Below are 26293 nucleotides of genomic sequence, written 5' to 3'. Positions count from 1 at the left end.
AAGGAAAAATCAGAAATTCAGATGAAGTTTCACCCAACACCCCACCCCCTTCTCCACCCCTCAGGATGTTTATCCTGACATTACTTATAAAACTGAAAAACTAGAAACAGCTTAAAAGTTTAATATGGAGGGTCTGGTTAGATAAATTACAGTATATCCACAGATGGATTACTAAGCAGCCATTGTAAATATTTATGAAGTGTTTAATGTTTACAAAGAGCTTTTAATGACGTGGCAGAATGATAGTGATCCTATGATAGGTGGGAAAAAAAAAGTTATAGAACGGTACAACAGAATGCCAATCATGAAAAAAAAATGCATAAAAAAAGACAGAGAAGACATATGCCAAAATATCAGAGTAAGTGGAGAAATATTGGGAGTTTAAAAAAACAAACAAAAAAAAATTTTTTTATACTTTTGGTACTTTGTAAATGATTAACTATGTACATGGGTTACTTCTATAGTCAAGAATAAAGTAAAAACTTTAAAAATGCTGTGTACGTGGTTTCCAGTTTTATTTTCTCCAATGGATGAGTGCACATCAGCGAATCTTGAGTTACGCTAACTATTTAGGCCGGTCACGACACACACACGTACAGAGAGGTCACATGGGCTGTGCCGGGCTGGCTGTAGCAAATGTACATCAAGTTACACAGGTGGAATTTTTCAGGCTGGTTAAAATACACCACCGAATGATTGGACACAGTTGGGTCAGGCCGCCTCTCCCGCCTGCCGCTGATGTTTGCAGAGGTCTGTGTGTTAGGCCGGTGAGTGGTGCCCTGCCGGCACACCATCCAGCCGGCGGGCCCCGGAGGGTGGAGAGTAAGTACGTCTGCTCTGGGTCTGTTCTCATCTTCCCTGGCCTCGGGTTGGAGCTCCCAGCTCTCTGCTACCTCTTCCAAGCACTGGGTGCGCTCCAGCCGGGGGAGGGGATCCCCACACACCTGGAACAGATGTTGCAAAGGAAGAACCAAGAGCAGACAGACACAGTCCTGATGTGAGCCGCGCCCAGACACCGGAGGGGAGGAAGCGGGAGACGTGACGACAACCACACACAAGCTCAGTCTTTCCAGATGGGCCCTCTGTGTCTCCACAGACATGTGGGCTACGTGGAGCCCTCCAGGGCCCAAACCCCTGGGAGAGGAAAGAACGGGGGGGACAGGACCGTCTGGGGCAGCCTGACAGCAGAGCTAGGAGAGCAGCTAGGGGAAGCGTCCAGCATGGCGCTGGACTGCTGAAAAGTCACACCTGTACACACCTGGGGATCATGCCCCTCTCCCAGTTCATTCGCACGGTGGGTGAGATACAGCTAGCTAGAAGTGGAGATAATACTTTTTTCAAGGGAGGACCTTTCCTGGTGGTTGGATAAACAGGGAGACAGACTCCTGGGTTCGGCATGCTCTGGGGAGGGCCATGCGATGGTGAGGGACTCCCTATTGCTACACTCTGTACAGGGCGGCTGGGCCCTTGGCGGCGGTCACGGGCTTGCCTTCAATCCCTTCTGCCTTGGAGAGCTCTTGGGCCCCGGTGAAATGGGGGCTCTGAAGACAAGAGGGTGGGAGGGGGTCCCCGTGGCCCCGGGGGCACCCCGCGTAGGGGCTACATGATGCTGCACTGGGCGGCCCCGCAGCAATCCTTGATGAGTGCCAGCCCCGTCTTGGCCACTGTGGGCTTGCTAGGCGGGGGGTCTGCTTTCTTCTCTGCTCGGGAGCCTGCAGCAAGGTAGGAGAGAGGGGGGCAGGGCGGGGAAACAGGAGAGAGGCAGAGGTGAGGTGAGGAGAGCCCTGACCATCTGCAGCCCCAGGTCCCCCCCCAACCCCAGCCAGGCCCCGCCCCAGGGCCACACAGGTCAAGTCTGGGGAGCTGACATGCATTTTATATGGTCCTGGTGACTGTTCCCACCTCCCTGGAGGTCCAGCGGCTTTCAGGCCTTGGCGTCTAACTACAGCTTTTAGCCCTTCTCCTGTTCTGTTCTCCTCACCGTCGTTATCTGCCAAGCCCAGCACCAGGACTGTCATCTAAGAAGTATTTGACTGAGAAATAAGAAGTCACTTCAACCAGAGGGCTACCTTTCAGTTCTGGAAAATGCTCACTCGTTATCACTTCAGATACCCTCGCCTCTCATTCTCCATTCTTGTTCCCTCTGGAATGCCTCTTAGATGTCCGTTTAACGTTATTACTCTTACCATTCCATGTTTCATAACTTCCCTTTCACGTTTCCCATCTGTTTGTCTCTTGGCGCTGCATTCCGGGGTAATTTTCTCAGCTCTGTCTTCCAATTATATGAATCCTCCCTTCAGCTGTGTCTTTGTGTTTAATCCATTGAGTTTCACTTCAGTGACAATAGTTTCTTTTTTTTTTTTTTTTTGCCACACAGCTTGTGGAATTTTAGTTCTGCAGTCAGTGACTGAAGCTGGGCCCTTGGCAGTGACAACACAAAGTCCTAACCCCTGGACCATCGGGGAATTCCTCAGACAGTAATTTTTTAGAAGGCTAATTCTTTGCTAATTTACCTCTTCTTTTTTTTCATAGCATCTTACTATTTCATTTTGAGTATTATTCCTTCATCTCTTTAGTCATTGTAAACACACTTATTATCTCTTAGATACTCTCTTATTTCTGGTTCATGGGAGGACAGACATTCTCTTTTGTTTCATCTACGGACTCCTTTCATGGTGTTTCCATTCTTCATGGGTTTTAAATTTTTTATTGAGAGAGCATCTGCACGGGAGTTGTTTTTAATCTGTGGGCTGTGTTATGGGAGCTGAGGGGTCTCTGTTGAGCAACTTTATATTTGCTCTGCTGGGGTTCCAGAGATTCCACTGGTTTTAGATTAGTTTTAATTTTTCAGCTTGGGCTTCCAGCCCACATGGATGATGTATATTTGGACCCAACACTTGCATGTGGTACAGGCTTGGTGTTTTGAATTCTGGCTGGAATTCTTTTTTCTATCCATAATCTTACACAGAAGACAGGTTTCCTTTTCCACTGTTCTACTGTTAGGTAGAGTTTTTCTAATTTGCCTTTCATGGAAGAGACAGTCTACTGAAGATGCTGGATTTAGGCAAACACCATGTGCCTCGTGACTTTAGGGGCCTGCAGAAGGACCAGGGCTCTTCTCTTTCTTTATTCCTTCACACAGTACAAATGTGTTTTCATGGAATATCATCAATGGATAGTTAGGGAAAAACTGGGTTTGTGGCTTCAGCTGGTAGTGGAGGCTTCAGGGTTTTGTCTTCCTAACAAGACTGTCCATCGTTCTTCCTCTGATAACCGTTCATGCCCCTGTGGCTACAGGGGCAGAAAATCACAACTCCCCAGCCCTTCGAGGGGCCTAGCTGGTGGGAACGTGATCCAAGAAAGGCTGGTCAGAATCTTAGATGTTTAGATACCAGTTATTGCCTTGCTTCTCTGCTAAGTTATGGTCCTGGATTTCTGGCCCCAGGAAGGCCTGTGTAGGAGGAGGAAGTGAAGCTAAGATGATAAGACGTGCCAAGTGGATAACCAGAAGGAAAGCAAAGGTGTCTAGTCCCTGGAGCCCTGGCTCCCACTGCTCTTTTTCCAGCAAATCACCTTTTATTGCTAGGGCCAGTTTGAATTGGGCACCCATTTCTTATTACTCAAAGTGGCCTCACTGGGCCAACAAGGAGAAGGCAGTTCCTATCCAGCAGGACTGGTTATCACTTTAATATGCTCATGGGTATTGGAAGCCTACAAACAGTGGTCAAGGGCACAGCATTTCCCAAACTTATTTCACCCAGAACCCTTTTTGCTTTAAGTATCTTGTGAGGCTGGTATTGTGAGAAGCAAACTTCTGCCTTTGTTCCTCCAGCGATTCCAACTCCAACAGAGGCCAGAGCTTCCTGAGCCTTAGTTCCCACCTTCTTGCCTCAGTGGCCACCCAACTCCTTCTATGAACTGTACCAAATCATATGAGCAAGGACTAGCTCCCAGCACTAGCTACACAGTTTGCAGGACTCAGTGCAAAACGAAAAGGCGGGGCCTTTTGTTGGAAAATTCTTAAGACTTCCAAGACAGCAACAGCAGGACATGCAAGCAAGCACAGTGCCCTTCTAGGAGTGGGGCCCTGGGCTTCCTCACCCATGAAGCTGGCCCTGCCTGCTGCCATCCTGTGCTCAACTTTGATCTCTAGAAAGCATTTTTGTTGTGTCCCCTTGGCTTCCAGACCTCATTTAAAATTTCCTTTTCTCTTGGATGCGGGAGGAGAAGGAATAGTGTATGCACTCACTGGCTGAAGATTTGGTTACTTTGTCTAGAGGTTTTAACTTGATTCTCAGAAAATCGGCCATTTCCTTATCTTCTTCTTGCTCCCTGTGAAGACAGATGTGTAAAGACAGGAAAGAACAGTAAGCCAGGAGAGCATCAAGGAACCGATAAAATGAGGCAAGAGTGTGGGATCACGTATCAGACTTACGGATGGTGCGTGTATGTTGCTGTGTGTTATATGTGGGTGGTGCATACATGCTGATGTGTACTGGGTGTGACTGGTGCACGTGTTACGTGTGGATGGTACATGTGCATTACATGTGGGTGGAACATGTGTGTGATGTTTTGTGTGTGGGTGGTGGGCACATGTTGTTCTGTGTGTACAGTGGTGGGTGTGTGTTGTTTGATGAATCTAGTCTGAAGCAGAAACACATGTCAGTGATGGAGTAAATGCCCACGCCCGCTGGTGCGAGACCCTAAGGCAGAGGCAGGGGCGTTAGAGGACCCAGCCTCCCTACCAGACATTTAGTGAGCAGGGCAATCCCTCTCCTAATCCTGCACCTTTAAGTTACCCTAGACAAAGTATGTGGCAGGTCTCAGAAGGCAAGCCACCTCAGCTCTCCCAAGGGTCACCAGAAGCAAAGCCAATGGTCCGAGCCTGGCTGAGCTGGGCACAGTGCATCCTAGCAGTCTTGGAGGACTCGGGAGGTCACAGAGAATTAAAGGGAAGTTGTCTTCTGGTTTGGAAGAGGCCCGTTGAGCCTCTGCCCTGTGGATGACTCTCAAGATTTTGCTCTAGCACAAAAAAATTCAAGAATCAACACTGGCATCTCTCGTGCCCTCTGGTCCCCTGCAGAGACTTCAGGAGCACTGCGGCCCCAGGGCCCATGGTTGACCAGATCAACGGGGCAGGGGCGTCTGCAAATAGGAGACCCCGAAGACTAGGAAGGGGCATCAGAGGCCCCCAGGAGACAGGAAGGGAGAGAACAGAGCTGGGAAGTGTGGAGGGTGGGTGAGGAAGCAAGTTAGGACAGAGGGTGGAGTTTCTGTAGAAAAGGATAGAAGTTTCTGGAAAAGGTGCCTTGACGAGTTGGGAGAAAGCTCAGTAAAAAGAAGGTGTAGGAAGCTCTTCCATGTGCTCTGTGATGTAATTCCTCCCTGGTCACCTTCTCAGATGACATTCACTTAAGATCCACAAGCCTTTGCAAAACTTTTTGAAGTTGGATTTAAATTTCTCTTGAATAGGCCATGGGGCCTTGGGCCAGAAGGATTCATCTGGATCTAGTGTTTGGGAAGTATTTGGCCAGGACACATCGGTTGCAATGCTGTGAGTCTGGGAGCGGATGACGGGCTTTGGAAGGAAGCTGAGCTGCATTCTAACAGCCCCAGCCCTTCCCGGGGGACATACTGCCCACTTACCTTAACCGCTCAACCTCGGCGTCGTCCACCAGGAAGTCTCTCTTCTGCACCAGTTTGTGGATCTTCTGGATGAGCTCATCTTCTCTCTGCTTCTGCAACTTAGTTTTTTCTTTTTCTGGGAAGAAGAACACATTAGCAGAGACAGTTTGAGTGTAACTGAGTCCGACGGGCCAGGGTTGGAATCCTGGCTCGACCATTTAACTTGCTGGATAAACCTGGAAAGGCAACTGGATTGGTTCAAGCTTGTTTCCTCCTCTGTAAAATACACAGTAAGGCTTGAATGCAAGAGTGCGGGGATCTTAGTAAATGACTTGGTACAGAGCTGGCCCGTGGTGGATGCTTACTAAATGATATTGATGCTGCAACGGGGTCCTGAAGAAGGCTGAGGGGAGAAGGGCACAGGCGGGGTGCAGGCGGTGACTACTCTGTAGTGAGGCTTACCCAACCCATCAGACGAAAAGCATCCACGCTTTCCCAACCTGTTCTAAATACCAAGGGCTAGAGCATCATAGCAGAGACAAAACAACGAAGGCTGGACATGAAGACTGAGACAACCAGGAGGGCAGAAACTTAACCCTGCATTGGCTCCCTCTGCTCAGACCCCTTCAGAAGATAAAACTCAAGGGGCAGCTTGTCCCTCTGCCAGTTCAAACTGTCACTGACTATTTCCTCTAGACCTGGAGGTAGAACCAGAGACAAGGAGAATATAATATTTAGGTTAGAGAGAAAATCAGTTTCTTTCACTAATCAGAGGGGAGCAAGGAATTGGGATCTAGCAGCCCCTGTATTCCTGCTCATCGCTGTGCTGACGATGGTAGTGGGTCCCGAAGTCTGATTCTGCAAATCACTAGTCAGCATCATAGAGCCTCCTTGCCCTCTGCAGTTGGATTAACCACAGCGTCCCTGGACTCAAGGAGTGATGTCACTGTCCTTTCCAAGTTACCAGCAGCAGCCTTCCAATACTCCCCTGTCCTCTGCCAGGGCCCAGATCTTACACCAGCATCACGTGGCTATGAGTAGAGTCCCCAGGAACTCACAAACCTCCCTCCTCAAGCTATTCATCCCCACTATCTCTTGCCAGTTCAGGCATCTCCCAGTCTCCCCAGATACTCAGATGCAGCCCTCTGCTCAGGGCCCTCAGCCCCTCCATAAACTCACAGGACAGGCTACCTATTCAAAGGGGTCTATCCCAGCTTGCAAACCAGATACTGACCCAGGTCTCCATACCACCAGCCAGTGCTGTTCACCTGCTTGTGTGTATGATGTACACTTCTGGCCAGCATCTCTCACCTGCCTCCAGGTACTACCTACCTGCCTTAAGCCCCAACTACCTACCTGCAGGCTCCACCCACCTACCTGTAGGCATCACCCATTTACCTGCTGTATCACTCACCTGCCTACAAGCATCACCCATCTGCTTCCAGGCACCACTCACCTATTTACTGGTACTTTTGTGCCAGTCACCTATCTACTACTACTTCTGTTTCCCAGCATCACCCACCTACTTGCCAACTTTATCCCCTGTTGGCATCACACATCTGATTCCTAGTATCTCCATGGGCTTGCTGATGTGACCCTCCAACTCGCTTCTCATCTCCTCCAGCACACCTCCTTAGCCCAGGCCACCATCATCTCTCCCTGGACCATGCCGTGGCCTCCTAACTGTAGACTAAGGTGGTCGTTAGACTTTATCACAACTGGGAGACCTCGCCATAGGATCACAATCCTGGCTTGATGCCCCAGCTCCTCCTCTTCTTAGCTGTGTGACTCTAGGCACATTCCTCAACCTCTCTGAGCATCCGGTCTCTGAACAGAGACAGTCATAAAGTTGTTGCAAGTTTTAAGAGAGGCTCACTGCCTGGTACACAGTTAGGGTTCATGAACAGTTAGCTACTATTATCATAGGCTCTTATTTTACATCATCACTTTTGCTTCTCCATGATTAAAGTCTCTCTAGATTACACATTTACCAAGTGAAGTACAAAAGAAATAAATACTTACTGAAGGAAAAGCAAGTCTCATGACATAAGAAGCAGGCAAAAGTAAGTGCTTTTACCATGTATTATATTTTCATTTAATCTGGGTTTCTCAACCTTGGCACTACTGACATTTGAGGCTGGACCATTCTCTGTCGTGGGGGCTGTCTGGAGCACTGTAGAATGTTGAGCAGCACCCCTGACCTCTGCCCACTAGACGCCAGGAGCAGCCCCCTCTCCTAGCAGTGACCACCAACTGGGTCTCCTGACAAGACCAATGTCCTCTGTGGGGCAGATCACCCTGGTTGATGGTTGAGAATTACTAGTTGAATTCTTTCCAACAACTCTATGAGGAAGACACCATTTTTATTCTGGTTTTTTTTTTTTTTTTTTTTGAGACACTATTTTTATGTCCAAGAGGAGGGTACCATGGCCTCTACAGCCAAGTCTAAGCATCCCCAGCCCAGAGGGGCTGGTGGTGGCAGGGGAGGTGGGTGAGACGTCTTAGCTTGTCCCTGAGAAGCCCTGAGGATGTGGAGGGCCCCAGGTGTTCTCTCTCATCACGCGTGTGTGAAGTCACTCCATGTAGCCTGCCAGGCTCCTCTGTCCATAGGATTCTCCAGGCAAGAATACTGGAGTGGGATGCTATTTCCTTCTCCAGGGGATCTTCCCAACCCAGGAATCGAACTCGAGTCTCTTAGGTCTCCTGCATTGGCAGGCGGGTTCTTTACCACTAGCGCCACCTGCCTGGTAGCTCAGACAGCAAAGAATCTGCCTGAAATGCAGTTCGATCTCTGAGTCCAGAGATTCCCTAGGGGAGGAAACGGCAACCCACTCCAGTATTCTTGCCTGGAGAATCCCTTGGTCCGAGGAACCGGGCGGGCTACAGTCCATGGGGTCACAAAGAGTCAGATATGATTGAGCGACTTTGTCTCATCATAGTCTGCTGAATTGTTTTCTGACCCTGGCAGGAGAAGCATGATTTTCTTGGCCTTTCAGTCCTCTCTTATTATTTTTATTGCTATATTGCTGGGAGCATTGGGTTGTTTCCTCCTAAACCCACCTAAGTCCATCTAGAAACCTGGCACTGGTGCAGGGAATACGCAGAAATGCTCTCAACAACAAGGAGTCAGAGGACACAGTGGGGAGAGGTGAATGGCAAGGCAGGAGCGGAAAGGGAACTTTAATATCTGCATTTCTTCAGGGAAGTGATTGGGAAGATGCGGTTTCCTAGGAGAATCAGTGGGGGTGGGGGGAGGACCTGGGCTCTGTTGCTAAGTGACCCATTGACCTTCTGTGTTTCTCTGCAGGACCGCCAATGGCATTTTAAGCAGAACGCGTCCTTCAGCGGGGACTGTCCCCTCCATGCCGGTTTAGCATTCCTGGTTTCTGCCTATTGAGTGTCAGTACTGATCTCATGTTTATTTAAACTTTTTTTGAGTGAATTTTGGTATTCTAAATATTGCATGAAAATATGATTGCTGAATTTCTCATGTTTCAGCTGAGCGCCTTTTTCTTCTCACCCTAATCCCAGTCCTAGTTAGTGATACAGCCTAGGTATTGTGTCCACCAAAGACTCCCAACTTCCACCCACTTCCCACCCATGCTCCAGAGGCTGCCATGGCCCCCGGTGAAGCCCCTCTGGCCTGGGGAGGCCTTGGCTGGTCACACCCTGGTGTCTCCTTTGCCCCAGTGCCACCCATGTGTCCTGCTGAGCTAAGAGTGGGCTCTGGGAATTCTTCCACTCAAGAGAGAGACATCAACCCATGCTGGGCCCATCACAGACCCCTGGGAAGCTGAAAATTGGGATATAGAGTCAGGCTTTTGGGTGGGAAAATCATGGAAGGGAGATGAAGTTGTAACCGAGCAGGGACCCTCTGGGGCCTTCTTGGGACAGACACCACCATCCCCCACCAATATCCTCTGCTTCAGCTCCTATCTGAAATCACCTAGATAATAGTATCTGATGCACATTTCCTGAGTTGTTTTACAGAGGCTAACCCCTCCACCCTCGCCACCAAATGGGACATGTTAACTACTTGATGGACATAAGCCCGTAGCCCCCAGGCCTCCTGAAGCCTAAAGATTGACAGTGTTAACCCCTGGGACACTGCTCAGTGACTTCACCATCACCCAATCAGAGAATTGTGCACAAGCCGATTACAGACCCTGGGATGCCCCTCCCTCACCTGGGCTTCAAGAATGCTTTGCTGAAACCAGAGGAGCTCTGGTATTCTGAGCACTAGCTGTCCTGGACGTCTTGCTTGTCCCTGCAATAAATGCTGCACTTTCCTTCCCCACCACCAGGTGGCAGCAGGCTGGCTTTACTGCACAGGGGCAAGTGGGACCCATGTGTGGTTTGCCAACAGTGGCCTTGCTTGGCTCATGTGCTAGAGGGAAGACGTGGAACGAGCTCCAAAATGGACAGTGAGAGACAGCAGGGGCCAAAAATACTCCACGGCTTTCCTGATTCTGGTTCTGAACCCTTGTGAGGTTGGGCTGAGCTTTCTGCCTATATTAGGATAAATAGTACTCCTGTTCTTGTTCCGTTGCCCAGTCGTATCCGATCCTTTGCAACCCCATGGACTGCAGCATGCCAGGCCTCTCTGTCCCTCATCATCTCCCAAAGTTTGCCCACGTTCATGCCCATTGCATCAGTGATGCCGTCCAGCCGTCTCATCCTCTGAAGCCCTCTTCTCCTTTTGGCCACCCCTAATTTTATTTGGAAATACCCTACTTGGGAATAGGGTTTTTGTGGATGTAATTAGTTAAGATGAGGTCATACTCATTCGGATGAGCCCTTAATCCAATAATTAGTGTTCTTATCAGAAGAGGAGATGGGGACTTTCCTGGTGGGCCAGTGGCTAAGACTCTGCCCTCCCAGTGCAGGGGGCCCAGGTTCTATCCCTGGTTGGGGAACTAGGTCCCACACACCACCACAAAGATGGAAGGTCCCGTGTGCTACAATGAAGACCTGGTGCAGCCAAAATAAATATAAATTTTTTTTTTTTTAAAGAGGAGATGACACAGAGATACACAAAGAGAGGAAGCCCACGACAGAGGCAGAGACTGGGATAAGGCAGCTACAAGCCAAGGAACGAGGATTGATGAGAACCATCAAAAGCTGGAAGAGGCAAAGAGGGCTTCTCTTCTCCAGCCCCCAGCAGCAGGATCCTGGTCTTAAAGTTCTATTGTTTTGAAGTAACCAGGAAGGGTTAATTATGACTCCCTGCTGAATCTGTTCCTATCTCTTTAAATCTTGTTTGCTGCTTTTTTTTATTATCAGCATACATAATGGCTTGCCTCAGGGAACTCTGCTGCCTCTGCCGAACTGTTAAACTAAAATAACCCTGTCCACCTGTAGATGGCAGAAAGAAAGAAATTAACACACCCCACCCTGCCTGAGGTTTGCCATTCTAGGAGATAGTTGCAGGAATTAAATGGTGTTTTTGTTTCCTCACCTCCCCCCATCTCTGATCCATAAAAGAACCTGACATCCAGGCCCCACATGATGGTTAATTTGAGACGCTAGCCTGCCATCTTCTCTGTCAGCCGGCTCCCAAATAAAGTCCCTTCCCTGTCTTAACACCTTGTCTCGGATTTACTGGCCGATCATGCGGCAAGTAGAGTGAACCTGGACTCCATGTCATCATAACAATCTATTTTAGAACATTTTAATTGCCTCAAGAAGAAGCCCCACAGCCAGACCTGTCACTTCTCCTTTTCTTAAATTCTATTTATTTATTATCATTATTTATTCTGGGGGGCCGTGCCACACAGCATGTGGGATCTTAGTTCTCTAACCAGAGATCAAACTCACAACCCCTGCATTGGATGCCAGGAGTCTTAATCCCTGAACCACCAAGGAAGTCCCGTCACCCCCTTTCAATGAGGGCTGGCTACTCACTGGTGTCCTCTCAGGGCCTGCACAGTGCCTGGCATCTAGTAAAAGTGGCAGTCATTCAGTCACGTCCGACTCTGTGACCCCATGGACTGCAGCCCACCAGGCTCCTCTGTCCATGGGATTCTCCAGGCAAGAGTACTGGAGTGGGTTGCCTTTCCCTGCTCCAGGGGATCTCTCACTGTAGGCAGATTCTTTACCGTCTGAGCCACCAGGGAAGCCTTAGTAGTTACTCATTAAAGCAACTAGTAGTTGCTCATTAAAGTAATGATGCCAGAAGATTCCATAATCATTGCACACACTCCTCTTAGAATAAAGTATGTTTGCTATCTTGCGTCATCTCAGGGCATATCCGCAACAACCGTGTGCATGCCTCATGGTTTGTTTCATTTTGCAGACAAAGAATTTAAGGCTCAGGAAATCACAGTGCTCAGTGAAGGTCATTTAGCTGGCAATCCTGGCTTCAAATCCAAATCTCTGGATTTTAAAGTGTTTCTCGGGGGGCAAATGCCCACCTCCCTGGCCAGGGGATATCTGGCAACATCTGGAGACATTTTTAGAGACTTTACAGCATTATAAAATCCAAAAATTGTTAAATCAAACTGTAAGTTGGGGATTGTCTCTATGTTGAGAAGTGTAAGTGCCCCCAGAGGCATCTAACCCAGCTTGGATGAGCAAGGAAGGTGTTCTTTGGGAAATGGGTCAAAGAAGCTATGACCTGAAGGATGAGAAGGATGTGTTAGGTTAATGACATGCTGTGCTGTGCTTAGTCACTCAGTACTGTCCAACTCTTTGTGACCCCAGGGATTGTAGCCCACCAGGCCCCTTTATCCATGGGGATTCTCCAGGCAAGAATGGAGTGGGGTTACCATGTCCTCCTCCAGGGGATCTTCCCAACCCAGCATTGAACCCAGGTCTCTCACACTGCAAGCAGATTGTTTACCATCTGAGCCTCCAGGAAGCTCAGGTTAATGATAACAATAATAATACGTGTGTGCTAAACTGCTTCAGTTGTGTCCAAATCTTGCGCAACCCTATGGACTGCAGACTGCCAGGTTCCTCTGTTCATGGGATTCTCCAGGCAAAAATACTTGAGTGGGTGGCTGTGCCCTCCTCCAGGGGACCTTCCCGACCCAGGGATCGAACCTGCGTCTCTCGGGTCTTCTGCATTGGCAGGTGGGTTCTTTACCACAAGCGCCATCTAGGAAGCCCAATAACAATAGTGCTAATTTGTTAAGCACTTAAATAGGATGTTGTTGTTGTTTAGTCGCTAAGTCATGTCTGACTCTTTGAGACCCCATGGACTGTAGCCTGCTAGATCCTCGGTCAGTGGGATTTTCTAGGCAAGAATATTGGGTTGCCATTTCCTTCTCCAGGGGATCTTCCTGACCCATGGATTGAACCCAGGTCTCCTGCTTGGCAGGCAGATTCTTTACCACTGAGCCACCTTGGATGCCTGCTAAGCACTTTGCATGTTTTATCCCCTTCGTCAATCTCACAACAATCCTGACACAGTATGATTGTCCCAGATTAGAGATGAAGAAACTGTGTTGTAGTGAAATAACTTGCTCAAGGACACATGATTAATAAGTGACAGATGTAGGTTTGACTCCAAAATCAGAGCTTGTAACCACCATACTCTACCTATTCCCAAACAGGATAATAAGAGTAATCATCGCTAATATTTGCTGGACTCTTTGGACCAGCCATCAAGCTAAGCACGTGGTTTGCATTGTTTCATTCATCACGATGAGATTTATACCCAATGAATTAGGTACTATTACTATTCCTACCCCATTTTCAGAGGAGGAGAGACTGAGTCTCAGAGAGGTAACATGACTTGCCCGAGGTCAAGGAGGTGGGCAGAATTAGGACTTGAACGAGGTCTGCCTCATGTGGAGTTGGTTGAGCCACATGATCGGGAGCACTGAGTTGCAGGAATGAGGCTGCGCTAGGGCCTTCCAGACAGGGACTCTGAGCAGCTGTCTGGCGGAGGTGGGGTCCCCATGGTTACCTGGGATGGCGACCAAGTTCTGCAGCTCCTGCTTCAAGTCCATGATGTCGTTGCAGAGTTGGATGTCATCCATCCTGGGGAGAGAGGACACCGTAGGACCACAGGTTACATCGACAGAACATTCTACATCCTGAACACCACCCCAGCTTCAAGCAAAGAGGACTGGAGGGAGGGCTCTGTCCTCTGTAAAGATCACACAGGCTCTTTAGAAGTTTTCCATCAAAAATAACAAGACAAAAACTGCCTGTTCTCCCATGACTCAGGAATGAGCATAGTTAATAACACCTTGATAGAGTTCCTTCCAGTCTTCGCGGACCTGGTTTTTGTTGGCTTATGTGAGCGACTTCATGTCATGGGGTCAGTGTTTTCCTTTTTCAGCTATGTGAAAAGCTTTTAAACATCACAGACATTAACAGCACAGACAGAAAATCTTCCCCTATCCTTTGGAGAAAACCATCGTCAAGGATTTCTTATCTATTCCTCTAGATTAAAAAAAAATGTTTACTCTTCTATTACCAAATACAACATCGTTCATGTACAAAAGCATTTTACAATTAGCTTTTTTTGTCTTGAGCATATTACTGTGTCAGGACATGCATATCTCCTCATTTTTAATGACTGTATAGCATTCTGATATATTGATAAACAGTAATTTATTTAACCATTGTCCCTCATTCATAGACATTAGACTTATTTCCAGATATATTCTAGCATAGATCACTAGAAATAAAGGAATTCCTAGCAAATTAATTTCTAGAAATGAGGTTGGAGGGTTAAGTGACATGAACCCTTGCATTTTGATAGGAATTTCCAAATTGTCCTCTAAAGGGACTCTGCATGATATTCCCAGCAATAGTGTAAAAAGAAGATCATGCCTATAACCTCAGCAATTGGGTTGTACACACAATTTTGCATTATGTAGTCTAGTTTCATGTCTGTGTATTGCAACATTAGCTCATCTTACTGTAAACGATGTTTGTAATGGCTACCTGGAATTCTACCAAGTAGGTTTATCAGGGTGGTTTTAATTATGCCCTTAATCTTGATTACTTAGATTTTTTTCCAGGTTGCTTGTATTGTAGCCACTGTAGGATTAACCTAAGGCTTTTCTTTCATGTTGGATTATTTGGGGTGGGAGCTACTGATTCTCAGAAGTAGAACCACTGAATCCAAAGGATATGACATGTCTATGACCCAAGCCATATTTTCAAGTAGCTTCCCCATTGGGTGTGTTGTGTGCCTTCATTCTGCATGTCTTTATTGAGCATTTACTGTGTTCGCCACTGTCACAGGCTTCAGGGATGTACCAGCCTCTCCTGCCTTCATTACTGAAATTTAATCTGGGGAAACACAAATACAATAAAACATCAGATGCTCCAAAGAAGAGTGAAGCAGGTGGACGGATGGAGTGGACTGGTTTGGCCACATCAACCTTCTGTCCCAGGAAGAGATAGAGAGAAGCATGAATATTCTCAAAGGGTTCATCTGAGTCTACACAGCAAGCGTAGGTGGGACCAGAAGTAGAGATCGACTTGTCCAAGTTCACTGATCTTTCTGCTTCCTTCTGGGGTATCTTCATCAAGAACTTGATCTCCATTCAGAAGCGCCATCCTCAGACCAGCTTGGGGGCCCCCTGCCCTTCACTGGCCAAGACCGGCCCAAGTAACCCACCATCCCAACTTTCAGGACAAGTGGCAGGAATGTCTCACTTTAGCCTTCATCTCCTGCTCCTGTTGCCAGAGGCACTCCAAGCGACTGTCAAATCCTGCCCTGGAATGTCCTAGTAGGTGGCAGCTGCCACGAATGAGCATGGGGGCTTCGCCAGAAGGGTACAAGCTGTTTCCCTGGGTTCCTATCCGCAATGTTCCAACCAGAGGTGTTCCAGAATCCTTCTTTACATGGAGCGTGAAGATCGGGCTAAATCAGTGGTTTATTTTTTTTTTTAAGGGGAACAGTTCACAGGTGTTTACTGTCTATTAAGAAGGGGCGTGGGCAGCATAGCCATCTGACAGTGGCTTCTGATGACAATTCTCTGTTCCTTGTCTGTGGCAATAAGCCCAGGTATGACTTTGTTTTTTGGCCTTTGGAGTCTGAATGTGGTCTGATCAGATTTTTGTTTGATTAATTTATCTTAATTGGAGGATAATCACTTTACTAAATTGTGATGGTTTTTGCCATACATCAACATGAATTTGCCACAGGATTACATGTGTCCCCCCGATCCTGAACCCCCTCCCACCTCCTTCCCCACCCCATCCCTCTGGATTGTTCCAGAGCACCGGCTCTGCATGCTGGGCTTCATGCATTGAACTCGCACTGGTCATCTATTTTACATACGGTAATACACACATTTCAATGCTATTCTGTCAAATCACCCCACCCTTGCCTTCTCCCACTGAGTCCGAAAGTCTGTCCTTTACATCTGTGTCTCCTTTGCTGCCCTGTACAAAGGATTATTGGTACCATCTTTCTAAATTCCACACATATGCGTTCATATACAGTATTTGTCTTTCTCTTTCTCATCTCTGTATAATAAGCTCCAGGTTCATCCACCTCATTAGAACTGACTCAAATGCGTTCCTTTTTATAACTAAGCAATATGCCATTGTATATATCAATGGTTCTTAATGGGGACGATTTTGGTCTCTAGGAGCATCTGGCAATGTCTGGAGACTTATTTGCTGTTATCACTGGATGTGCGTGGAGACGGCTACTGACATCTAGTGAGTATAGAATCCAGGGATGTCATGAAACATCCCGCTGCCTCAGTAGAGAATTATCTGGTTCAAAATGCCAATCGTGACGTTGAGAAAGCAGGGTTTCCCTGGTGGCTCAGCCATAAGAAAGAACCCGCCTGCTATTGTAGGAGATGCAGATTTGATCCTTGGGTCAGGAAGATCCCCTAGAGAAGGAAAAGAAAATCTGCTCCAGTATTCTTTTTTTTTTTTTTAATTGAAGAATAATTGCTTTACAGAATTTTGTTTTCTGTCAAACCTCAACATGAATCAGCCATAGGTATACATATATCTCCTCCCTCTTGAACCTCCCTCCCATCTCCCTCCCCATCTCACCCCTCTAGGTTGATACACAGCCCCTGTTTTGAGTTTCCTGAGCCATACAGCAAATTCCTGTTGGCTATCTATTTTACATACAGTGATGTAAGTTTCCATGTTACTCTTCCCATACATCTCACCCTCTCTTCCCCTCTTCCCATGTCCATAAGTCTATTCTCTATGTCTGTTTCTCCACTGCTGCCCTGTAAGTAAATTCTTCAGTACCATTTTTCTATATTCCATATATGTGTGAATACATATTTATGTATTATGTGATATTTATCTTTCTCTTTCTGACTCACTTCACTCTGTATAATAGGTTCTAGGTTCATTCACCTCATCAGAACTGACTCATATGCATTCCTTTTTATGGCTGAGTAATAGTCCATTGTGTATATGTACCACAACTTCTTTATTCATTCATCTGTAGATGGGCATCTAGGTTGCTTCCATGTTCTAGCTATTGTAAATAGTGCTGCAATGAACAATGGGATACAAGTGTCTTTTTTCAACCCTGATTTCCTCAGGGTATATGCCTAGAAGTGGGATTGCTGGGTCATATTGTGGTTTTATTCCTAGTTTTTTAAGGAATCTCCATCCATCTTCCATAGCTGTATCAATTTACATTCCCACCAACAATGCAAGAGCGTTCCCTTTCTCCACACCCTCTCCAGCATTTATCGTTGTAGACTTTTTGATGATGGTCATTCTGACCAGCGTCAGGTAGGTAATATCTCATTGTGGCTTTGATTTGCATTTCTCTAATAATGAGTGATGCTGAGCATCTTTTCATGTGTTTGTTAGCCATCTGCTTCAGTATTCTTGCATTCCTTGTATTCAGTATTCCTTGTCCCATGGACAAAGGAACCTACAGTACATGGGGTCTCAAAAGAGTCGGACATGACTTAGCCATTAGCAACAACAATGTTAGAAGCGACAGCGTTGGCACCAGCCATCTCTAGCTCAAAGGGGCCGAGTGCCAGAGGTTTTTCTCACTTTCCTCATCTTTGAAATCCGAATTATAATAGTACAGCTGTCCAGGATTACTATGCAGGTCAGGCACTGAGCATGTGCCTGGGCCGTACATAGTACAATGCTCAGTAAATGGTATCTATCACTATTAATAGCTATCAGAAAGAGGCAGGAGGGAAAAGAAAGAGAAAATGATGCTGGAAAAGCAGTTATTTGACAAATGGAGCCCACAACTTCAAACTTCTTAAAAAACAAACCTATTTTGATTATATTCCTCTCTATAAAAATTTTTTAAATTTTTTAAATTTTAAATAAAATTTTTGTTGATGTTTGACAGAAAACAACAAAATTCTGTTAAGCAAGTATTCTTCAATTAAAAAATAAAGTGGAAAAAAAATAAGAGGAAAATATTTTTTTAATAGAATTCTTATCTAGTTGCTGGGCAGATTCCTGATCACTGTAGAAATTTTGAAAAATACAAACAAGGACAAATAAGGAAACTAAAATTACACATAACCTTGGTCCACACGCACAGAGGCCACTGCTCCACCCTGAGTGCTGCGGTGGACTTCACGCCAGTCTTTTGCCTTCACGTAACCCAGGTCTGGGGGATTTGCCCTGGGGGGTGCCCTTCACCCTTTATCCATCTCGAACCTGCACTTAGCCTAGTTTTGAGTCCTCCTGAGTCCATCCAAATCCCCAACACCTTAACAAACAAGGTGAAATTCTTGGGAAGCTCACACAGGCAGACATGCATCAGAACCCCATGAAGGAGAGGAAATGGCAACCCACTCCAGTATTCTTGCCTGGAGAATCCCATGGACAGAGGAGCCTGGCAGGCCATGGTCCGTAGGGTTGCAGAGAGTCAGACACGACTGAAGTGACTAAGCACGACCTCATTTCAAAGCAGAAACAGACACAGACATAGAGAACAAATGTATGGATACCAAACAGGGAGGGGTGGGATGAACTGGAAGATTAAAATTGAAACATACACTATTGATGCTATGTATAAAATAGATACCTGAGGTGGTTCTCCTCTGGTGACTCAGTGGTAAAGAATCTGCCAGCCAATGCAGGCGAACTGGGTTCCATATATGATAGTAGCCACTTGCATGAGTTACCTTAACAACAGGGAGTCCTGGTAAGGAGTGCAGAACTGACAAGCTACCACCAACCAGAAGAATTTGGGAAAGGTCAAAAGGAAAGCGGAGACACCAGTCCATATGTCCTACCAACTTCCCAGAATCCTCCTCTCTGGAATCCAACTTGGGTGAACAGTGCGTGCACCACCAGCAAGGACCCCGAGTCAGTTTCAGAGACAACCCAGAAGCTAACTCCATCACCATAAAACCCAAGACTGTGAGCCACGTGGCAGAGGAGTTCTCCTGGGTTCCCTCACCCTGCTGCTTTCTGCCTGGGCGCCCCTTCCCAATGAAGTCTTTCCTGGTGGCTCAGATGGTAAAGAATCCGACTGCAATGTGGGACACCTGGGTTTGATCTCTGGGTTGGGAAGATCCCCTGGAGGAGGGCATGGCAACCCACTCCAGTATTCTTGCCTGGAGAATCCCATGGGCTGAGGAGCCTGGCACGCTACAGTCCATGGGGTCGCAAAGAGTTGGGCATGACTGAGTGACAAAGTACAGCAGTGTCTCCTCACACAATTTCCAAGCGTCAGACAAGACCCACTTTCTGGCCCTAGAAGGGGTCCCTCTTCCTAAAACAATGTGAGTCTTGAGTGCTAACCCCTCATTCTCCTGAAGCTGCTATAGCCACTGTGGTGAGGGTGGCGCAGGGGAAGCAAGGAAAGAGACGGATCCTTGATGACATCCTTGAGCCACCCTGCCAACACCTAATTAATTCAAGACACTATTAATCAGATGTTCTGATTACTTGTAGCTGAAGACACCATCACCAATGCATATATGTGGACATGTGCATTTTTAATTAAAATAGGACCAAAATAAACATGCATATACCCTGCTCATTGTGGGCATTACATCATGTTGATCGTCCAATGTCATCAAATAATATTATTCAAAAAACATTCAACCAGTTCATGCAAAGCACTTTTGAAGCTTGGCTGGAACTTCGAATAAGCCCCATTAGTCCAATTCTCTGCCAGAATAGTGCTGAACCCTGGAAATGGAACTCTGCTCATTCTAGAGAGAGAGAGATGTCATTTCTGAGAACCTGATTGATGGAGGAAGGAAAAGAAAGTCAGCCCCTGTCATCACGCATCTCAACCTTTCATGCTGGGACAATGGAGAAAATTGGTCATTTTACCAGCTCTGGGCGTGGAGAGGTGAATAGGCTCTGTCAGAATAATAGTGCTGCTGCTTTACAAAATCTCTCTGCAAATGACATGGTCTGGAGCCTAATGGAAACCCAGCAGAGACCAAGATGTGAAGGCAGGGGCAGACTGACAGAGGAAAGGGTTGACTTTTTAAGGGAGTATTTACTTGGCTTCTTCCTGGGGTAGTGGCTCAGATGGTAAAGAATCTGCCTACCATATGGGAGACCTGGGTTCGATCCCTGTGTCAGGAAGATCCCCTGGAGAAGGCTATCCGTTTCACTATTCTTCCCTGGAGAATCCCATGGACAGAGAAGCCTGGCAGGCCACAGTCCATGGGATCACAAAGAGTCGGACATGAGTGAGCAGCTAACACAACACTCTGCAAGTTGTGGATGCAGTGGACACCTTGGGATGGGTAAGAAGAAATAACACCTGGGATGTGGAGCCCTACCATTAACCTCCTCCACAACTAAAGGGAAACTGGTTTTTTATACACGCTACACTTGCGACTCCAAATGCATGGATTTTCTCACACAAAGCAATTCTCCAACTCTTGGTGGACACCAACCGGGTGTGCCGTCATTGAACTCAATTCTGATACTCACTACCTGGAGTGAGCACAGACCTCACAGGTCAAGGGCTCAGTCCCATCAGACTCAGAGGCCAACTGCAATTTGGGACCACTTCTACTTCTGACCAACTGGCTGTGAACTGGGGGCTCCCATGATCCCCTTCCCCAGGTTCGATAATTTGCCAGAACCGTTCAAAACTCAGAATTACATGTACGTACATTTGCTAGCTTATTAGAAATGATATTTTAAAAGGTACGGATGAACAGCCAGATGAAGGTATGGTGAAGAGTGTGGGAGTTTCCAGGCCCTCCCCAGGGCGGGCCCTTCTCCCATCAACTCCATGTGTTCACCAACCTGGAAGCCCTTTAAACATCACAAGAGGTTTTATGAGGCTTCATCATGTAGGCATGATCAATTATTAATGATCAATGATTGTGGAGATCAGGCTCCACAATCTCCCCAGAGAATTCAGGGATTGTGCTGCAAGTTACAAGCTTCTAAGCAAGCCTTGGTCTTTCTACGGACCAGCTCCCAACCCAAAGCTACTGAGACATCTCATTAGCATGCGAAACAACACTCATTACTCAGGAAATTCCCAGGGCCTATGAAGCTCTTGTGTCAAGGAACAAATGCTCCCCAAAAGATGCTCCCAGCATCCCTGTCACTCAGGAAGTAACTAGAATTTCAGGAGCTCTGTCAGGAACTGGTGGCAAAGACCAAGATATGGAAGAGGAATTAAAGGACCTCTTGATAAAGGTAAGGAGAGTGAAAACGCTGGCTTGAAACTCAACATTCAAAAAACTAAGATCAAGGCATCTAGTCTCATTGCTTCATGGCAAATAGATGGGGAAACAATGGAAACAGTGACAGACTTTCTATTTTCTTGGGTTCCAAAATCACTGTGGATGGCAACTGCCACCATGAAATTAAAAGACGTTTGTTCCTTGGAAGAAAAGCTATGACAAACCTAGAGAGCATATTAAAAAGCATAAACATCACTTTGCCGACAAAGGTCTGTATAGTCAAAACTATGGTTTTTCCAGTGGTCATGTACGGATGTGAGAACTGGACCATAGATAAGGACGAGCGCTGAAGAATGGATGCTTTTGATCTGTGGTACTGAAGAAGACTCTTCAGAGTCCCTTGGACAGCAAGGAAATCAAACTGGTTAGTCCTAAAGGAAATCAACCCTGAATATTCATTGGAAGGACCGATGCTGAAGCTGAAGCTCCAAAACTTTGGCTACCTGATGCAAAGAACTGACTCACTGGAAAAGACCCTGATGCTGGGAAAGACTGAAGGCAGGAGGAAAAGGGGGTGACAGAGGATGAGATGGTTGGATGGCATCACTGACTCAATGGACACGAGTGTGAGCAAACCTCAGGAGATAGTGAGGACAGGGAAGCCTGGCGTGCTGCGGTTCATGGGGCTGCAAAGAGTCAGACACGACTTAGCAACTGCACAACACCACCACCAACACCAGATATATTATTAAACCATAATGACTCTGGGCAAACCATTCATCTCCCCATACTTCTGATTCCTCACATAGAGGATTGGGGGCTTCAAGTGTGAAACAGAGTATCTCCTGCCACATCAGTAAACAAGGGTGCCACGGTCACCAGCAATGGCAGCCCCATGGTGTGAGCCGGTGAGCCCTAAGAGAATTCAGGAAGGAGAAGAATACCTGCAATCTGACAGCTATTGAGCTGCTGCCACGGTGAACGCTATGTGAGCACTGAGGAGCTGGGGGAGGAGGATCTTAGAAGACAGGTTGCTGGCCCCAGATAGCTGAGGTGCATGTTTTTATCTATTAAAATATTTCATTTATTAAATAAAATATTTTTATTTTAATTATTTTAATTTTAAATATTTGATTATTTTAATTATTAAATAAAATATTTTATTAAAATATTTATTTATATTAAAAAAGAGCTCTCTTTTTCTGTGCACTCGCCTGAAAATGTGAAAGGAATGATTTTTAGCAAGCCCAGACTCTTGTATCTTCCCGTGCTTAGAAAAGCGCTAAATTCCTTAATGAGATATCTGACTTTCCTTAATTAATAATCTTTTGATGTTCAGACTACCTGCCCCTTGCTGCAAACTTCTATATAACCTGACTCCTCCCTCACCTTCTCAGAACAGTTCTTCCATGGTCACTGGAGATGCTGCCTCCCAGGCCTGAAGTCCTAAAAATTCCCACCAAATAAAATATAACTCAATTTCTATTTTTTTTTAATTTCTATTTTTAAATTTTAAAAAGTTTTCTATTTTTTAAGTTGACACAAGATCCAGGGAGCCCTGTTCTTCCAGCACGTAGAGGTGATAACACGCTTTAGACCCAGCCAGACCGGGGTCAACTTCCCCCGTTGACCAGCTACATGACTCGTGCGAGCCCTTCCACTGCTCGGGGTGTCAGTGCTCATTGTGGAAGAGGAGTCTTACCTTTATCTTTCATTCTTCCATGAAGAATGAAATCAGCTTATGGGTGTAGAGCAGGCAGCCCTGTGCTCAGCACATCTATAGGAGGTACAGAGGAAAAGTTACTTCTGTCCACCCCTCTGCCCTGGGTAAGGTAGTGAGCCACTAGGCTTGCTCAGACACTCCTAAAAATTCTCAGCCAACATTCCTGCGTCAAAGAATGAGTCTCACTTTCTGTGCTATTTCAATTTCCTCCAACCTAATGGCACTGAGATGATGAATGTGTGTGTCTGTTTGGCAATCTTGGATTAATGAGTTTAAATGCTGTCCCTGGGGGAGAATAAGTGTTGAGACCTCTCCAGGGAAACCGTGGTCTCAGCCCTCTCTCAGCATCACGTAAGCTGGGGACCAAGGACAAGCGAGGTGCCTGCCACACAGGCTCAGGTGACACATCCATCAAATGGAGGCCTCTAGGGCAGTCACTGAAGGCCTGTTTTCTCCTTGTGGCACATTTATGGTCTGCATGTTAACTGGCTTCTTCCTTGATTGTAATCAGACCCTTATTTGGGAGATGACACTGTTCCTAAAAGAATGTCACCTCCCTCAAGCATGAATTACTCTTCTCTCCCTCAGGGGTTTTCCAGATGTTCTCTGCTTTGATTCAGAAAATTTACTAATACTGAAAAACTCATTGAGCTGAACTCTTGGGGTCTGTGCTGAGAAATGGAATATTTCCTGCCATATCAGTAAACAAGGATGTCATCGTCATCAGTGATTGCAGCCTGCCAATGTGAGCTGGTGAGCCCTAAGGAAACTCAGGAAGGAAAAGAATATCAGCAACCATCAGACTACAGCCACTCCCCAGGGTAAGCCCTGAGGAAAGGAAGCTCAGGATGTGAAAACAAAGGACACCGGCCCAGAGAGCTGAGGTGCATATCAAAGAAATAATTTCAGTGAGTCTAGCATCTTCCTGTACAAAGAAAAGCGCTCAGTTCCTTGATTTGAGATATCTGGTTTTCTTAATTAACAATATAATTTTTTCATGTTCAGACTACCTGCCCTTTGTTACAAAATCTCTTGATAACCTGGCTCATCCCCTCGCCTCCTCAAAGCTCTCAGGGTTACTTGAGATGTTGTCTCCTGGGCTTGATGTCCTAAAAATTCCCACTGAATAAAACAACTGTCTTTAGGTTGTGAATATTTTTTTAAGTCAACAGTGCCACATGCCAATTACAAGTTTCTATGAAAAAATTACCAACAGTATTTTTGTACTTTTGTTTTAGACCCAAAAGGGTACTTTTGGTCTTTCAAAAATCATATACATAACATAGAAATACAGCCTCCTGGAAAAATGTCAAACAACATAGGAGTGTAACTGTAGCTGGCATTTATTAATGTTTTCATACTATTCTGGTGTAAGCATTTTATACAAATCATCTCAATTAACTCACAGCAACCCTAGGAGGTGTATAATGGAATACTTCCTGCCAGATCAGTAAACAAACGATGTCAAAGTCATCAGCAGTTGTAGCTACCATGGATGGTGAGCAGATGAGCCCTGAGGGAACTCAGGAAGGAAAGAATACCTGCCATCTAGCAGCCATCAGCCTGCAGCCACTCCTGGCGGTGAGCCCTGAGGAACTCAGGATGTGGAAACACAGGAGACTGGCCCCAGATAGCTGAGGTACATATCAAAGGAATGATTTTAGTGACCCAGATTCTTACATCTTCCCATACATAGAAAAGCAACACATTCCTTAACTTGGGATGTCTGGTTTTCTTTGATTCACAGTAATCTTTTGACAATCAGACTACCTGCCCTCCTTTGCAAAACTTCTATATAATTTGGCTCCCCTTGCTCGCCTCCTCAGAGCAGTTCTCTCAGGGCTACTTGAGATGCTGCCTCCTGGGCCTGAAGTCCTAAAAATTCCCACCGAATGAAACATAACGCAACTTTTAGGTTTTGACTATTTGTTTAAGTCTACAGAGGTGAGCTATTAGCATCCTTTAGATGCTGTTAGGAACTTGCTCAAGGCCGCAGAGTAATAGGAACCTGAACCTGGGCAGACTGACCTCTCAGGTGGGAATGTTGAAGTCCCAAGCCATACGGTGGTTGGAGTTCAGGGAAGACAGAGACCAGACTAGTTTGGGGGGAGGTTCCTCAGCAGAGGCTGCCATTTACAGGAGGGGTACAACCTGGCCGGTCACAGAGAAGAGTGCCAGGCACTCAGGCAAAGGGCGAAGCTCAAACATTGACTGTAGAAAGGAGCGTGGTGTCTGTGTTATGTGACAAGAAAGAACCCACCAAAATAGGACACACTGGTGACATATTGATCCGGGTTATGAAGGATTTGACATGGGAGCCATCTTAGGTTGGTTATATGTCTATGAAAGCCAGTGTGGCAGACATGGTGATCAGTGTGTACACTCCAAGGAGGAACAGCATCCTCAATCTGAACTTTCTGTTTAAGGCACTCAAGAAACTTCCTGGAAGATATGTTTGCTCTTGAATCTCCAGCAGGGTCGACCAACTATGACCCATGGGCCAAACCTGCCTGCTTTGTTGGAATCCATGAATAAGAATAGATCTTACTTTTAAATAGAAAAAAAGAAGAACATATCTGGACACATGAACATTATATGAAATTCAGGGTTCAGTGTCTATTAGCTTGGTGCTGTCAGGCGAGTGTATGTTCCTCGGTTTTTGTCTTATCACAACAAAGATTTGGAGTGATGGACATTAAAGCCCCCTTGGCGTGTCACAGCTCTCGGGTCTTGGACAGACCATGTTATAGCTCTCAGGTCTCGAATGGACCATGTTATAGCTCTTAGACAAATCAGTGTTACAGCTCAGTGTTACAGCTCTATTTTATTTAGAAGATAGCAGGAAAATCCATCTTCGAGGCGTGAGGGCATGTCGATCCAAAGAGCCGAAGAGAAGAGCGCCCCAGCACGTGGCGGGGGGAGAGAAAGAGAGAGAGAGAGAGAGCTAGCTTTGCCTCCTCTTTTTATATGTTTTTCTCTCCCTGGGCCTGTCCTATGTAAATTGGGCCAGCCAGGAGTGTTGTTTGTTTTACCTGAAGTCCTCACTCTGGTCCTCGGACCTTCCTTTGTTCTATTTTCCCGGGCTTTTCTCTTCCTTATCTATTAGCCACTGTCATTCTGGACTCCTTTTCCCTATTCTAACTATCTAATAGTGCAAAAGTAATTGTGGTTTTGCATTGCTAAAATTTGCTGTTTGATATTAGAATACATTCTTAATAAATGTGGTTATATTATACATCATTTTAATGTGTGTGGGTTTTTTTTTTGCTAATGATTTATTACTTCCTGTTTATTTTATGTTTTAGACTACGGAAACAATGTTAGACAAAAAGCAAATTCAAGCGATTTTCTTATTGGAGTTCAAAATGGGTCATAAAGCAGCAGAGACAACTCACAA

At 46.2% G+C, this 26293-nt stretch overlaps 1 protein-coding gene across 1 annotated transcript in view; it reads right to left on the bottom strand.

Annotated features, from left to right (window-relative positions):
- Positions 1–105: 105 nt before the first annotated feature.
- BMERB1 (bMERB domain containing 1) overlaps positions 106–26293 on the bottom strand; it is a 144155-nt gene continuing 117967 nt past the window's right edge. Inside the window, exons 3-6 of the mRNA XM_061401197.1 lie at positions 13538–13611; positions 5647–5761; positions 4250–4332; positions 106–1712 (exon numbers count right to left, since the gene is read on the bottom strand). Coding sequence (XP_061257181.1) covers positions 1600–1712; positions 4250–4332; positions 5647–5761; positions 13538–13611 — 385 coding nt within the window. The 3' untranslated portion in view covers positions 106–1599. The remainder of the gene's footprint in view (positions 1713–4249; positions 4333–5646; positions 5762–13537; positions 13612–26293) is intronic.

The sequence above is a fragment of the Bos javanicus genome, chromosome 25, assembly GCF_032452875.1.
Source record: "Bos javanicus breed banteng chromosome 25, ARS-OSU_banteng_1.0, whole genome shotgun sequence".
Lineage (NCBI taxonomy): Eukaryota > Metazoa > Chordata > Mammalia > Artiodactyla > Bovidae > Bos > Bos javanicus.
The sequence above is the reverse complement of the archived record's forward strand: the minus strand, read 5'-3'. Positions and strand labels throughout refer to the sequence as shown.